The 18,210-nt window shown below is 35.0% G+C and overlaps 1 protein-coding gene across 1 annotated transcript; it reads right to left on the minus strand.

The window, feature by feature from the left end:
- Positions 1–2,757: 2,757 nt before the first annotated feature.
- On the minus strand, positions 2,758–5,867 carry LOC145161698 (uncharacterized). Its single transcript, XM_079081290.1, has 4 exons — positions 5,419–5,867; positions 3,796–4,299; positions 3,312–3,473; positions 2,758–3,167 (listed from the first exon to the last, which is right to left on the minus strand). Exons 1-4 carry the CDS (start codon positions 5,500–5,502, stop codon positions 3,075–3,077), a joined length of 843 nt encoding a protein of 280 aa, XP_078937416.1. The 5' UTR covers positions 5,503–5,867; the 3' UTR covers positions 2,758–3,074.
- Between the last annotated feature and the right edge of the window lie 12,343 nt (positions 5,868–18,210).

Below are 18,210 nucleotides of genomic sequence, written 5' to 3' on the forward strand. Positions count from 1 at the left end.
ATCAAACATTGTTTTTTGATTTTAAAGGTAACAATATAATCATTTATATAGAATTATTTTTAACTATTGTTATTGTAAGTTATTTTAAGCTACTTATTTGAAAACTTTTAATGATTACAAAAACATCTTTAGGAAATATTTTAGTTTAATTGAGATAACAATTTAGTTTTTGCATTTAGCACTATAATTTATCACTTTTAACTATTCACAAAATATTCTTTGGGTTTTTTAAGTGGAACTGAAATATATATTTAAGTTGACATTGTAATGTTATATTTAAATTAACATTTTAAGTATTTTGTTCAAACTGTTCAAAAGTTGTAGCTTTAAACTGATAATGGTTTACATACAACAACATATTAAATATAATAAATTAAGTATAATATACTTTATAAATAAAAGTAAATATATTATTTTAAAATTGAAATTTAGTTTATTTATGATTACACTTTAGGTTTGATATTTATTTAATCTTATTAACCAACTTATAATCAGTATTAGAAAGACTCTACAATTTATCACTTTTAACAATTTACAAAATATTCTTTGGGTTGTTTAAGTTCAACTAAAATTTATATTTAAGTTGACTTTGTAATGTTATATTTAAATTAATAATTTAAGTATTTTATACAAATTGTACAAAAGTTGTAACTTTAAAATGATAATGGTTTATATCCAACAATATATTAAAACTAATAAATTAAGTACTATAATATATTAAAAGTTAAAAAACATAACTTTATAAGTAGAAGTAAATATATTCTTTTAATATTGAAATTTAGTTTATATATGATTACACTTTAGGTTTGATATTTATTTAACCTTATTAACCAACTTATAATCATTATTAGAAAGAAATTGAAAAGTCATAGGAGTTTCAAATGAATGTGGTGAAAGGAAAAATGCATGGGAGTTTCAAATGAATGTGGTGAAAGAAAAAATGCTTCCTTTATAATATAGTATGATATGATAACGTTAATATTTAGGATGTTTAAGTTAACTTTTTCTAGCAATAAAGTTCACCAAGTAATTCCTCGTTCTTGTTCTTTTCTTCTTCTTTGTCCAGTTCATATCTTGGGCGTCAAGGTAATATCATGTGATATACCTACATTTGGTATCAGAGCGAAGGTTGAAGAGAGTTGGTTTCAAGAAAAGTGTAGGCCTTCACTGCAGGGCGGACATAGCGAGAGGTTTCATTGAAGGGGGTGTGATTCGAGGTTGATTACAACCAACCCCGATTTCTCTTAATCGGGCTTGTGAGTGACTAACCGGAGGCGCGGAATAAACGGACGGGAAGACGTCAAAGCGGGTGGCTTTGATACAGTTCGTTTTGTGGGTGACGGAAGACGGTAAAGGTGGTCGTGACCTTGTCTTGTTGTTCGGTGGAAAAGTGCTCTCGAAACAAGTTTGATTAGGTCGGGGTTGTTAAAAGGAGAATAAGATGTCGTTGGTTAAAGAAGGAGGTTTGATGACGTTTCAAGTTCCGGTTTTGACTCCAACAAATTATCCGGTGTTGGGAATCAAAGTCAAGTTGATAATGGATGCATACGACATATGTGAGAAGGATGAACCGAGGGCGTTCGATGGAAGAATCTCTCGGAATATGATGGATCAGCAAAGGTATGACTGTCAAGACAAGAAAGGAATGGACAAACAACACAGTGTGAACATTATGGCGGTGGAAGTTTAAATCGGGTGGATTTGGATGTGGTCGGGGAGAGGTCGTTGATCCGGGATAAGTCGAGATGGTAATGAACATGTCCAACAAGTTGCCATGGTATATGTCACATGTGTTGTCACCAATTAAAATGAGTTGTTAGAAGACTTTGGATGTGACCGAGATGGAGGTCGGGTGTCCGGAAAAGTCGAGAATCGAGATGGTTCGAAAAGAAGGTGATTAAACATTGTTTTGAACGAGTGGCCGGTATGACTAAACCAATTAAGGGGGTGATTGTTAGATTAATTGGTTTATCACAAGAGGAAATCTAGGACAATTTAGTTCTAGGAGTATTTTAGGAAACATTCCTTTTATGCAGTTTTTGTGTTAGAATAGGAGTCTAGTTTTACTAGTATAAACAAGGTTAATGTTTAGGATGTTTAAGTTAATTTTTTCCAACAATAAAGTTCACCAATAATTCCTCGTTCTTATTCTTTTCTTCTTTTTTGTCCGGTTCATACCTGGGCATCAATGTAATATCAGGTGATATACCTACAAAATCAGTGCCAATCATGTGGTATCTTGAGTAGTAAATAATTTTAATTATCTAGAATTTTGGTATATTTGCAGATGACGCAGAAAGTAACACGTATTATATGAGGATCCATTTTGTATTCCTAAAAACCATTTTGTAGTTTGAGTTGATATTGGTATGATGCTTGCACTTGGCTATAGAAGGAAATTTTGCAGAGGTGATGAGATATATATAGGTTGTGTAAGTGACACGTATGGACTCCACTGGAAAAGAATGCCAAGAATGATCCCACATGAGGAGGATTGAGGTGGGTGGGTGGTATGGCCCATTTCACCTTCTTATTCTGTCTGGACTTGAGGTTTTTTCATAAAAATGATCATTTTCATGAAAGGTATGTATATCGATTGGATGAAAGCCTCTTTCATATCTGGTTGGGGTTTTCCCATCAATCGAATTACAAGGCGCAACATTTGATTCTTAATTATGACCAAAAGAAATCATTTTGTATATAGCCGGAAACTCAGTTTTTATGTTTGATCTGAAAGGAGTCGCACGTGCACAAGAATTTAAATTAAAACTAGTTATTCAACAAATACTTTATATACAAGACAAGTTGAGCGAGCATTACGGGGACTATAATTAAAGATTATTAGAAATTACAAATAATTAAATAAGAGATGATGATTATGTCTTGCTAGCTAGCTACTTTCCTTATTTAGCAAACCCTACTCACTCTGACTTTGACCAGTGAGCACTGGGGGCGGGTCGGGTGGCATTGGCATTGTAAAGCTACCATAATAATTTTCTTCTCTTCATTTCATCTATGATAATTTCTACATGCTGATGATCTGATTAGAGCTCTCTATCAGTCTATCTTCTTCACTACTTTCTCAACAACATCTCAGATTCATCTGTTTTTGCAAACCTTCCTCTGATCCTTGGCTGACTGTCCGCCAAAGCCTTCCTGCAAGCATACTGAAAAAAACAAAAAAAACCCAGAACCAGAAACCAATAATTACCAAATTAAATTAATAAAAATAAAACCAACTACTTGTGCTTAAGCAGGTCTAGAAATGTGCATTAAGAATCTAAAATATGTGATAGATAATCTATAATTACCTTGATTTTTCTGCCAAAATTCCTCTTTGTTTTCTTGTTCCTGTATCTTGAGAGCTTTTGCATACGGTCTTCAATGGCACGCTCACTGATTAGTGGTGGCTGCCACCCAAGCCCGAGGGGATATTGAATCAGTCCCGTGTTGGTGTTTGCATCCGCAAGGGTCTGTCATAAAAGAAAAAGAAAAACCAGTATCAATATAAGGAAGAACTGAAGTTGGCCTTTTTCTTGATTGATTCTATATTACCAGATAAGTTTGTGTTTTGCTCGATTGTCCCATGCATGTTTTTTTAGGTCTTTGCATAATAACTGGGCTCAGAGTGGTAAATATTTGTAGTTAACAGATGGAGGTGTTTTAAAGCCAAGGTTTAGTAACCCTTTACAGATTCTTTTTAGTTAATACTCCATGTTTGAAATACAAACATCTGAATCATACAAACTCTATTCTCATATGCATATACAATGTAGAAAATAAATCGAATATGACCTTTATGTCTCCATCACTGAAAGCCCTTCGCATACCATAAGCATTCCCAAAATCTAATTCACTGAAATTCAGAAAACTTGGAGCCCCTTGAATCCAATCCATTGAGTTTAAACTATCAGCGCTCATGCTTTTTGGGATTTGACATGATGGATGGACGTTCTCCTTTGCAACCGTGTTTTCATCTCTTGTAACCACCGGGAAACTGAAACTTAGGACTTCAGATAATGGTGATGATTCGGTTGCTGCTGCTTCTTGAGCCAAGATGTTTTTACATTCATAGAAAACATCATTCAGAAACTCTTCGTTCTGCAGTGATTCGATATCTGTAACTTTGAGTTCTTGGGGGGAAATGGTGTCTTCTCCACAAGTGATCATTGCAATTGCAGATGTCATAGGATCAAGGCTGATTAATGGTTGTTCAATTATAGGTTCAGGTGCTTTGAAAAGATCCCCTTCGCCCCCAAGATCATAATCTGATATAGTGGAGGTCTGAATTAGGTTATCCTGAACATACCAAATAAAGATTCATTAGAAACCACAAGCATTTTCATTTAACAATCAATCAAGAAACGAACAAATCATATATGAAATAATACATGACTCCCAAATGTCTTAGCTAGCAAACAGAGAACAAAAATTGAATTTATAAAAAGAAATCTTGAGAGAATAGCTATACCCTCCACTATCGTAAAGACCCAATGGTCTGATTTTAGGGTTAAACTACTACAACTTGATCCATTAGAGACAATGTAATGAAGCAGACGATTTTTTAATTTTTTGTGAAAATGGAAACCGATGGTGAGGTAAGACTTACGAACACTCAAGAATATTATGGGGTTGGCTTGTAGCGCACTGGTTCGCATTTAAACAAGTGAGAAAGATCAAAAGCAACTTTATGAGGTCAATTGCCTTTAGTGAGATTATAATTTCCGTAAATCAAAACTATTGGAGCAAATTACTATAGAAGTGGTACCTTTGCTTTAGCTTTTCCATTTATCCTACTTTTTTTTTGGTTGATTTGAGTTCTGGTGAGTGCGGTGAAAAGGTGAATCTTTAATACAAGTTGACATCAGATATTAACAAATTGAGGAATGGGTAAACAATAAGATAGCTGAATATGTCCCTTCTATTCAAGAACATTGGAAAACAACACTGAAATGGACATTAATCAACGATTCTCACTACCCTTTCACAATGGGAAAGAACGAATATATACATCCACACACAACTCTCTTTGATTGCCAAGAAAATTCTTGAGCATTTCTTGAAATCTTCGCCAGTTCCTGAAGGAATTCAAAAGGGGTTTCTTGATAACTAAAATAAGTTCATGAATCAGTTAATTTCTTAATCCCTCAGGAATGAAGAAGATAGCAAGAAGTCAAAAACCACCAAGAACCCATCTTTGGAGGTTTAATCGCTACACTAAGTAACACATAATATTACGATAACTAGCTATACGATAAAGTAACCATGCATTTCAATCAAAAATCTCAAAAACCCTAAATCATACATGCATATATATAAGACCTAATCAAATACAGCATTCAAGGTGATGGAAAGAAGAACGGATTTAACAGAGTACGATTAATAGAGAGAAAAAAGAAAGGCCGTAAATGGAATTACCAAGCAAGTAATAGACTTCTGTGAGTGACAGAAATCATCAAATTGTTGAACATCAGTTGAGAAGTTCTGAAAATAAGGAAACATTAGGCCAGTCTCAGCATACACTTCTGGTTTTCTTTTAAAAAATAGATGATCTTTTTTTTTTTTTTCTGGTTTTTTATTCTCCTCTCAAGAAACTTGAGAGCTCTGAGGTTAAAGATACACACACCCGAATTGACTTTCAAAGGTGAAAAAGTGAGTGTTTTTTCACATTAAGAAGCCAAAAACCAAGCTGCAAAACCAGCAGCAAGTGGAAGTAACATAAAGGCAGCAAGAAGGTAGAATTAAGAAACGGGAAGAAGATTCAATTCAAGCACAAAAGAACAGAGAGGAGGAGGAGGAGGAGGATGAGAGGTCCTCTCTATGATGATTTTGTATTTGTATGGACGGACTATGGAGTTCATGTACCTGCTTCATTGATTTATATGGGGGCCTGTGACTACAAGCCGACAGCAGTTGTGGACCCCATGCACATTGGTCCAAACTATAACTATACATATATAAATGTGTATGTAGCTCTCCACAATTACATTTATATAACAATTTGATAATGCAATTAGTGGTATTCTTTTCCATATATGGTACTTATAAATATCTGGTTTATCATTGTTTTTTGTGCCATCCAGTTTAAAAGCATGTCGAATAAACCAATACTCATTTACATCTCATTCAACTGTTGCTAAACACAATAAATAAAAGAAATTAAATAACCTTCTATTTTTTTTCCTATCAATGATAAATATAATAAAAATTTATCAATTCTATTAAATATGATAAATGTATCATTCTTAAATATATAGAAAGATGATAGGAAGAAAAAACATGAGGAAATTTGATTTCTCATAAATAAAATATAATGAATTTTGATCCTCGAGTTTCATAAATAGATATGGGGAGAGGTATTATTTTTAGATGATGATCAAGGTGATTGTATTGCTCTTGGATTAAAGGTGATTGTATTTCAACAAAGATTAAAGGTATAATTTCAAAGACTTGCTTAGTAAATGTTTATGATCAAGAGTATATAATTCGGATTTGAGAGACATCAACGTGGATGTCTAGTAGTAATACATGTGATGGATGTTCATAAGAAGGTTCTACTTCGAATAATTACGAAGGAGGGGGGGGGGGGGGGGAATCAATACAAGTGCATGAGATGCATGATGAAAATGATCCAGAACATGAGGAAGGTGAAATAAATGAACAAGGTGAAGAAGATGGTAAATTTCAAGAAACGCCAAAGTATGAGAATGAGATTGATGGAAAGTTTGTTGAAGTGAATTCCGATGAAGATATCGAATGGAGTGGGTAAAAAGAAATAAGTTGATGTTACCATGGTTCAAGAAACTAAACAAAAGAACAAGGATGCTTCCTGAAAAGAAGTGTCGAGTCGAAATTTTTTTAGTTCATCTCCTTCAAAACTTCCTGGTTTTGAATCAGTCCGAATTCAGAGGTCTAGATCTATAGATGGTGGGTTTTTCTCGACTAGAGCTTGTATCAATGGAAGCTGAAGGTTTGTATCGATCGAATACACTTCAAGTATAAAGAACAAAAGTAAACTAATCTAGGCAAACAATGAACAGAAAGTAAATAACACAGATAGTTCTCCGAATTGCCTTTCACCAAGAAAGGGTTTGTCTTCACCAAGAAGACGAATTGTCATAAAGACGATCACCAAGACAAACTCTCTACATTAGGGTTTACCCTAATGTAGATTATATACTAATCTATACAAGTATATCCCTTGATTGAAGATATTGTATCTTATCTATACTAAGAACCGATCTTCATAACAAAGATATCGGATCTGCTATCTATTCTATACTTATCTATATCATTACCTAATATACAAATTATTACATACAATAATTATAATAAGTGTTGACGCTGATAGATAGTGTGTAGAGTGTTTAAATCATCATATAATAAGATGTGACCTTACAATCTCCCCCTATCTAATGATGTCAAAAATAATCTTCTTCTTCAGAGTCATCAGAAGAACCATTGTAGAACTTGTCATCTTTATTCATGATCTAAGGCTTGACCCATCTGAATTCATCAATTTGAATCTCTTCCAATCTTTTACTAAGCTCAAGAGATATCAACACACAATATCCTCTTTCCAGTTCAAATTGACTAAGTCCTTCTATGCGAAGATGAAACAAGTGTTGAGTAGGAGCAGCATGAAGATCATCAGTGCATTGAAAGCACATGTGATTTTGACTGACAAGATAGAAATTTCCATGCTCCGGTTCTCGAATGAACATGTACAGAACCGGTTCAACACCCGTTGGTAGTTCATTTTTGATGTACCTAGTGCCATAAGGAAGAAGAAACCTGGTATTCTTGGATTGTCTAGGAGTATCTGCTCTTCCCGGGGAGGATGGTCTAGATAGACCAGTTGATGGCACAAGGTTCAGCTTCTTGACTTTGTTGAGTAGCTGCTGAATTGCCAACTTCACTTCCTAAGCATGAATACCCCTGTGTTTGTCAATAATTTCTTAAATTTTCATCCACTCGATGTAGCTAAATTTGACTAGCTCACGAGCAAATACAACCTCGATGTATTCATATTCAGTCTTCTTCCTGACCAAGTGAAGCTTCAGTGACTCGTTCCTTGGTTTGGTGCATCTCACTTTGATAATGGTATCAGGCTTTGTTGTTCGAGTCAGAACACCTCCAAACTTCTTCTTATCGATCCGGTCATTCAAGTCTGAAACCATGTGTTTTTTTCTCCACACTGTTATTGAAGAGCTGAATTTTATTGACTTGATCATTAGAGCTTTCATCAGCGGAAGCAAGAGCTTGAGCAAGTTTGGCAGACAAACGTTCTCCTTTCTAGGTTTTTTTTTTTTTGTCGAATAGCAACATTATTCTCAATCATGATCTCTCTTACTTCATCAAAAATTAAGCTCCATTTTTAGCTAATTCATTCATATCAAAGATAAGCTTGCTCTTCTTGCTTTTCTGGGAAGGAGGGGGTACTGAAGGATCACCAACAGTAGAAGAACTTCCAGCTTCAGCATCATAAGCTCCCCCTAAGAAGGAAGCCTTCCTCTTTCGAGGATTGACCTGATCATTATCAGAATCAATGTCACTATTAGTTCCATGAGGAACCTCCCCCTTAAAATATGAGTCAAGGTAGACGACATTCAAAGGAATAACAAAAACGACTTGTAGCATGAATTCTAGATCAATAAACCATTTATAATCACAGGTCTCTGATTGATCACCAATGTTTGGAATGGGCTGATTAGTTGTTGTATCAACGTCTGGAATGTCAGCTTCAACGATTCCAGTTTCAGACATCTCAGGCTGAGAAGGAGTTGGTGCAATCACCATAATTTGCATTCGCTCATCAGGTATCTCTTGATTATTCTCCCCCTTTTTGACAACATCAGATTGGGGAGGAGAACTAGGTGGTGGTGAAGGAGTGCGAGGAGGAGGATGAGATGGTGGAGGAGGTGGCAGAGGAAGATTTTTTGATGGAGGTGGAAGTGGAGGAGGCTTATCACCTGAAGAGTTTGGTGGGATGTCATCAACAACCATATCATCAACATCAACATCAACCAGTGCCATAAGCCGCTTCATGTCAGCCACATCCTTTTCAAATTTAGTCAAACTTTTTTCTAGTGATTGAGTAATCTGCATTATTAGAGAGACTTGAGAAAGCACAACAGTTTGAAAGTTGGAGCAGGATTCTTCCAGATCATCCTGATGAAAAGTAGCAATCTTGATAGGATTTGGCATAGGAGGAACAATCTCAACTTGAGGAGAAGGAGACGCTGGTTTTGGAGAAGTTTCATCTTGGATCATTGGTTCAGCAGTTTCCACAAAAAATGGGGTTCATCCACATTATACAACATCATCAGCAGAGGGAGAGGATGGAGTAGTAGATGAGAATCGATTGTGCTTGTTCATCCTTGGAGGAGAGTTCATTGCCTGAGCAAAGTATTCTCCCTTATCAGCGGCTGATTCTTCTTCATCCTTATCATGTTTATCAATGTCTTCTTCTTCATCAGCACCTTTTTATTACCAGCGTCTTCATCATCATCATTATCATCCTCATCATTCTCTTCTTCAGAGTTAGAGGATTCAACCCCATAGGGTTTTCAACCCATTTTTGCGTATTCTCAGTAATAAACACGTCACCTTTAGGTGGAGCAACCTTAATAATCTTTGAGGAGAGGGCATGAATTGGAATAATAATCCCATGACTTTCAACATAGCCTTCCTCACAAGATAAGATCAGTCCAAGCCAACGGGGATAGGGAACATGTACTGGCTTTTTGTTCCTAGTGATGCAATCAATCATCTGATTAGGAAAAAGTTGAGCAAAATCTAGTCTTTTGTTGTACTCATTAGAAAAGAAAATCCTTTGCTCAAAGAGATCCAGTTGATCCAAACTCCCAGTCTTGTGTCCAAGACATTTGCCAATAACACATGTTAGATACTTCCATCCTACATTAAAACACCGGTGAAGAGTGTTTTTGTATGGATCACGAGTGATGCCCTGAAGTTTGAAATTATACCCTAATTTTTCACGAACGGACTTGCAACTTTCTTCCGTGGGAGTTTTAGAGAAATTTTCAAATCGAGGAAGACGAAGAGCAGTTCGAAAAGCTTCCACATCAATAGTAACCCTATATTGGCCATCTCCAATGGTTCCAGTAACAGTTGGAGCATCATAATAAATAGAGCATGACTAGTAGAACTCACATACTTGTTTAGGGTATAATGGGTCTGGGAAGTCGCATAATGCATATCTAAGAGGACAACTCTTGACATAGTCGACAAAATCTTCGATTCCTGAGTTGGCGGACTGCTTTGGGATGTCATCAGAGAATGCCACATTGGTTGCTTGAATGATGATGGGAGAGTCAGGGGCATGTGGACCTTTGACAACATCAACGTTGGTGGCAAACTCGTATAGAGGCTTTGACATGGTGAAAGCTTTGAGAAAGATGATGGTTGAGAGAGTTTTTTTTTCGAGAGAGAGCCAATTGCTTGAATAGCTTGTAAAAGTGACCTAGGACGGAGAATTTCCAATTTATACCAAAAAGTTTCTTCCCTTTTACATAATTATGGTTGAAGAGATCGTCGTCGTAGAAATCCCGTATCCCAAGATATGGACAATTCTTTTAATCATTATCTAAAAGTTACCGTTGAGATAAGAAAGATACATCAGTGAGACACATCATCAGCAACAATAAATATCAACGTAATTGGCCAGCGAGTGAACTCATGATGTATACCCAGTAAGTTAGTGATGACTCCTGATAGTGTGGGCTTAAACTACCATTCACTGACATAGTTTTGCGAGATTTCATCAGCGTGTGGTTTCATACGCTGACTCATTAATCACTTTGATTAAAAGAAAAAAAGGCAAGAGTGGTATGATGCGTGTAATACATTCCGGTATGAAGTGTACCCATCGGCAAAGAGTGTCGACGTTTTATCAGTGTATGACTAATATAGTGAATCCTTAACTTCTTAATAGAAGAATTATTGGGAAAGAGTGGGTAGGTGTGTGTAATATATCACGAACAATGATATACCCATCGGCACAGATTTTTTGAATTCTCATCAGAGTTTGGTATCATACTCTAAATCATAAAATTCTAAAGAAGAATTTAAGGAAAGAATGGTTTGATGTGTGTGATAAGTTGTGGTGTTTTATAAGGGAAAGAATAGGTTGGTGCGTGGGATAGCCTACGGTACATAGACTAACTATCGGTATAGAGTTTTAAACTTTTATCAGTGTGTGGTATATTACAGTTAATCGCTAAGTTTTATTGAGAATAAATGAAGGAAAGAATGGATTGTTTCAGTCACGTTGAGGTGGAATTAACATGAATCATAAACGGTGTTAACTCATCAACAAAAAGTGGTTTAAACTTCCATATCATAAAGTTAAGTTGCAGTCTAGAACTATAAATTTCACCATCAATTCATTTAATATGTACAATAAAATAATAGTTAATAATATAAGAATAAAACAAAAGAGTTAGTCAAATAAGGAAATATTCTAAACAACAATATTTTTGCAACTTTTTCAGAAGTATGATAAAGACTCGATCTATCAAATCTTTTGAATTGAATGGCTATAAATGCACTTCCATTTTCCAAGATATGTACTCTTCAAAAAACTGTCTATAAAAGAGAGCAAACAAGGACAAATTATATCAACTAAGAAACAAAATTCATAGTGAACAAGAGAGAGAATGCCTTTAATTGTTGAGATTTTGCAGATTGATTCCAAGCTTCATATAATTCTTGTGATTTGGGGTGTTAGAAAAGGAAGGATATTTTACGGCTACGCATTAAGCATGGTATTAACTTCTTAGGTTTACAAGAGACTCATTTGAGGTGGATTGATATCGTGAAAGTTAGACATTTGTGGGATAACTATCAGTTCGATTCTGCTTCTTTCCTGACACAAGGTCATTATAGTGGTATTTGTTGATTTGGGATCCGACGTTTTATTTTGAAAGAACATATTGTTGTTGAGAATGTACAAGGTCATTAACTATTGATAATGTTTCTAATAATAATAAGGTCCTTTTGGGCTTCCCTCAAATTGTGAAATTGTCCATTCTTCTAGTTTTTTTATCCTAGTCTTTGGTATCATTGAGTGTGAAACCATTAGAAGGATTCTGGTTTGGGTCCTCTCATCCAATCAACCTTGTTGAGGACAATATCTCAAGCATAAAGATCAAGGAATACATAAGAGATATGTTATTCTTCTTTCATTTTATGTTTTCATAGGTTAGCAGTAACTAGTATGAATCTAGATCCTTAGGTTGCATGTACGTTTAGGTATATCATAGATTGATTTTTCCGCTACCTAGATAGAGTGTATTGATGCATAGAAAACCCAACAGTGGTATTAGAGCCACAGGTTCATAATTACTTGAACCCTATTAATCAATTTGATTTGTTAAACTTGTTTTAAATTGGAAAAAGCAATTAAAATTCGGAACTGGAAGAAACCTGCTAATCGCAAGCGCGACGCGCCCCGCCACATTAGTGTTTTTCACTTTCCTTTTAAATTTCAAATCGGAAGATTTTCAAATATGGATAATTACTTAATTTAGATTTTTTTAAATCTGGTACGAGATAAATATTATTTGAATAAGAGATTTGAATTTGAATATTTATTTAATATTATTTAAATGGTGATTAAATTTAGAATATTAATATTGTTTATAATAGAAATTAATAAATTTGAATATTACTCCATTATGAATTGTTAATTGTTATATCGTGTCCTCGCAATTAATTACAATTAATAATAGACAAAAACTACCATTCGAACATCCTTCTCTGCAAAGTCTGTCAAGAGGGAATTGAAACCAGTCATGTATCTAGAGCTTCCACTATCTAGGTACCAAGTTCATCCTAAATTTTGACTTGACCCTTTGACAGCGTAAGAATCATCAACGTCACACATGTTAAGATTACCATCAGGGGAATCATTGATCAGAGCCATTAGACCCTTAACATTCAGCCCCTCATCTTCAGATGTCTCCTCTTCTTCCACCCATTCTTCATGATCCTCTTGTTTTGCAATGAACGCTTTTGGAAAAGAAATGTTTTATTTCTTCATATGAGCCAACAACTTCTTGTACATCACCTCATAATTCTCAAGACTTTGAGCTTCTTTCTTCTTCTTATAGTCCCTAGCAAAATGGTCAGGGCTACCACACTTAAAGCAATTACCTGAGTTTTTCTTCTCTACATAGGATCTTCTCGCTAAACTGCCTCCTTTAAATTGGGCTCTTCGAACCCCGCTTGATCTGATTTCTTCATAACGTTTGATAATAAGAGCAACGCTGGCAACAAGTTCATCAGTGAGATCATCATCACTCTCCTCACCCTGATCTGAGATATTTGAGTCACTGACATGCTTTATTTCTTCCTTTCGAGAAACCAAGGCTACAAAACTTTCCTTGCTTGAGTCTTTCATATTGTCTTTACGAAGCGCTTTGGTCTCTTCATAATTTCGCAAATTTCCAAACAAGGAGTTTAGATCCATAGCATTGATCTTTTCACTATTCTTAAGAACATCAACATGATGTTCCCAGCTTTTCACATGAGAGTCGAGAAACTTCAAAACCAACTGAGATGAATGCTTAATAGCTCGCATACTGCGCATATCATTTACCAAGCAGTTAAACCTATTTAAGGTTTAGGTAAGTTACTCACCTTGTTAAGCAAAGAAATGATCATATCTTCGATTGAGGCTGTTGATGGTTGTGTCCAGAACTTCCAAAGTGTCTTCATAAGCCACTGTCAATGTTTCCATCATCTCTTGAGATTAGTCACAATTCTGCACAAGATGATATACGTGATAGGGAAGAGAGTTTCTTATCGCTGCTCTGGATTTTATCAAGATTAACCAGCCTCTTGTCATCGTCGTCATAGCCGGTCTCGATTTTTTGCTTCAAGGAACCAACAAGTGCATTGTTGGCCATGGGTTGGTACATAGTAACATGAGGACCTTTTTCAACAATTTTAAACATTTCATAGTCCCTGGTTTCAAGAACAACCATGGCCTTAGTTTTCCACATGGCGAAGTTGTGTTCACCGAAAGGAGGAATTTTGTTCGGACCAAAGGATTTGTGATAATTGGAAGTCGACATGATTACTTGAGTGTATCAAAAAACCCGCTCTGATACCAAATGAAGGTTTGTATCGATCAGATACACTTTAAATATAAAGAACAAAAGTAAACTAATCTAAGCAAACAAAGAAAAGAAAGTAAATAACACAGAAAATTCTCCAAATTGTCTTTCACCAAGAAAGGGTTTGTCTTCACCAAGAAGACGGTTTGTCACAAAGACGGTCACCAAGACGAATGCTCTACACTAGGGTTTACCCTAATGTAGATTATATACTAATCTATACAAGTATATCCATTGATTGAAGGGATTGTATCTTATCTATACTAAGAATCGATCTTCATAACAAAGATAGCAGATCTGTTATCTATTCTGTACTTATCTATATTATTACCTAATATAAAAATGATTACATAGAATAATTATACTAAGCAGTGACGCCGATGTACTTGATACGCTGGTGCTGGTGGTATATACGTTGATGCTGAAAGATAGTGTGTAGAGTGTTTGACTCATAGATCATAAGGTGTGACCTTACAGAAGCTTTAAAAAATAGGAAAAGATGATAAATCGGAAAATGAATGTAGGCTTGTTAATTTCTAATTTAATATCACATATTGAGATGGGAAAGTTCTTGGGTATAAAATTGAAGGAAGTATAGGAGATTTAGCAAATTTGATTGAATATATGGGTTTTAAAGAAGTTAATAAATGAATTTAATGTCATATAATTCTTGTGATTTGGGGTGTTAGAAAAGGAAGGATATTTTACGGCTATGCATTAAGCCTGATATTAACTTCTTAGGTTTACAAGAGACTCATTTGAGGTGGATTGATATCGTGCAAGTTAGACATTTGTGGGATAACTATCAGTTCGATTCTGCTTCTTTCCCGGCACAAGGTCATTATAGTGGTATTTGTTGATTTGGGATCTGACGGTTTATTTTGAAAGAACATATTGTTGTTGAGAATGTACAAGGTCATTAACTATTGATAATGTTTCTAATAATAATAAGGTCCTTTTGGGCTTTCCTCAAATTGTGAAATTGTCCATTCTTCTAGTTTTTTTATTCTAGTCTTTGGTATCATTGAGTGTAAAACCATTAGAAGGATTCTGGTTTGGGTCCTCTCATCCAAGCAACCTTGTTAAGGACAATATCTCAAGCATAAAGGTCAAGGGCTACATAAGAGATATGTTATTCTTCTTTCGTTTTATGTTTTCATAAGTTAGCAGTAATTAGTATGAATCTAGATCCTTAGGTTGCATGTACACATAGGTATATCATAGATTGATTTTTCCGCTACCTAGATAGAGTGTATTGATGCATAGAAAACCCAACAATGGTATTAGAGCCACGGGTTCATAATTACTTGAACCCTATTAATCAATTTGATTTGTTAAACTTGTTTTAAATTGGAAAAAGCAGTTAAAATTCGGAACTGGAAGAAACCTGCTAATCGCAAGCGCGACGCACCCCGCCAGATTAGTGTTTTTCAGTTTCCTTTTAAATTTCAAAATCGGAAGATTTTCAAATATGGATAATTACTTAATTTAAGATTGTTTTAAATCTGGTACGTGATAAATATTATTTGAATAAGAGATTTGAATTTGAATATTTGTTTAATATTATATAAATGGTGATTAAATTTAGAATATTAATATTGTTTATAATAGAAATTATTAAATTTGAATATTACTCCATTATGAATTGTTAATTGTTATATCGTGTCCTCGCAATTAATTACAATTAATAATAGACAAATAAATTTAAAGAGATTTAAATTTACCCTTTATATATGTTATAATTGTATCTATTGTATGTTTGAGAAAAATTACAACATGCTTCCTCACGTGTTTAAATATTGACATTGTCAGTCTTACCATGACTAGGGTCACCCACTATAATGTAGAGATTTAAGGAGGTCTCTATGATTTCTAATGAATTCGGTTTTTAATATGCTTCCCTCTTACCACCCTCACCGCCTTATTGCATAATTAGAGCGCAGTTACCGAAAGGGTTTGATAGTGATAATGGTCATTTTTTAAGTATTAACAATACAAGTATAAAGAAAAATCTCGTTTTATTAATTAAAAGTGAATCTTATGTTATCCATGAAAGTTGCACATTCTCTTTATAACTTGTTGATGGAGCTCATGTGGTTAATCGACACGTCAATTTGAGAGTATAAGTAGAGAATGATGTGGAACTCGCGAACCTTAAGTGTAGCTTGAGCCGGGGACCACACAATATTATATGGTTGACTCACCATCTATTGAATGATTTGCGGTGACCTCGTTATAGAATTTGAGATGAACATAATCTAAGATTAACCTGCCATTAATAGTCAATGAATCTCAAAGTTCTAGGAATTTCGTGGTGATCAAAATTGGGAAAGGGCTTTGCCTACCTAAATAAATTTATGGTGTGTTTACGGCGACCCTTTACACATCATAGAGCCAATAAGGATCCTAGCCTTGTTAAATAATTTTATTTTGGGTAATAAGTTTATATAGAATAATAAACAAACTATAATGTAAATTGATATTGAATGATGTCTATAATCTTATCCACTAAAATCTACTGCTATAAAACCTTTGAAATGATTAGCCATTAGGACGATCAATCTTGTACAAATTCCTAGTTTGAGAATGGTTCTTAAAAATGAAAAAGAAAGATCATGCCTTTGTTAAAGCTCTTCCCGAGGTTTCTCCAACATTGCATTCTAAACCGTTAGAAATAGCAGTTATCAAGAGTACGTTGTAAACTAACATATTTAAGAAAAATGGAATTTCATTGAGTTAGGAGTTTTCTGGGGTTAGTTAACTAGCTAATATGTATATATGATTAGTTAACTCTGTTTTTCGTATGATCAACTTGGAATGTCCATGAAGGAGTTGTGTAGCATGTTGAGGTTTCCTTTTGGAACAAACATGGCTAATCATAGAAACTTAAACTTCAAACATTCATATATATATATATATATATATATATATATATATATATATATATATATATATATATATATATATATATATATAGACACACACACAGAGTCATGAATAAAAGTTTCAATAAGAAGAAAGCCATTTTCCCATGGGTTAAAAGGTGATTAGTATTTTTATACCTAATCCAGGATCAAACATCAAGGAAAAAGAAAGACTTATTCTGAGACATGTTCTGATATGCTATTCATTTCCATAACAAGAAAAGGACTAAGAAAGCTTACTTGGCCAATATATATTTGAAGTGATAGGAATTAAACATGGAGAAATTAATTTGATCATGCATTACGAGCTCATGCTATTATCCATACGATCAAAAGACAATTAGTTCTCCCATGTTTCTGTAACATCCCAAAAATACGGTCGAAAAATTTCATTTTAAATCATTAATAAAACAATAGTTACCCAAACATCATATAAAAACCATAAGTCAAGTATCTCAAAATATCATAAATATTTGTCAAACATATCAGAGTGTAAACATCCCAGGCTAAACAAATGGTGTGTGCACTGCAATCATCCCGAGCTCTTCCCCTTGCTACCGGAAGTACCTGAAACAAAACTGAAAACGTTAAGCACGAAGCTTAGTGAGTCTCCCCAAACTACCACATACCATACACATAACATGCAACTAGGAGATACGGGCCCCGCCCACACTCAGCTACTATGAGATACGGGTCCCGCCCACACTCAGCTACTATGAGATACGGGCCCCGCCCACACTCAGCTACTATGAGATACGGACCCCGGCCACACTCAGCTACTATGAGATACGGGCCCAACTACTAGGAGATACGGGCCCCGCCCACACTTAGCTACTAGGAGATACGGGCCCCGCCCACACTCAGCTAGTCATGGAAATACATACAGGTATCACACAAACAACAAGTATAACTAAGCATATAAATTTGTATCATATCAGCTATCTATGAGATACGGCCCCCGCCCATACTCAGCTACTAATCATATCACATATACGGGTCGACCTTGGTGCCTTAGACCCGTTCCTACTGAAGGGAACTCACCTCGATGTCGTGAATAGCTGAAAGTACCTACTCCGCAACCGGCTCCACTCACACCCTATATAGAACAACCTCTTAGATAACATTCTATATTCAACACCCCT

The sequence above is a fragment of the Lactuca virosa genome, chromosome 2 (genome assembly GCF_052849685.1).
Source record: "Lactuca virosa cultivar CGN04683 chromosome 2, Lactuca_virosa_CGN04683_v6, whole genome shotgun sequence".
In the NCBI taxonomy this organism is placed as follows: domain Eukaryota; kingdom Viridiplantae; phylum Streptophyta; class Magnoliopsida; order Asterales; family Asteraceae; genus Lactuca; species Lactuca virosa.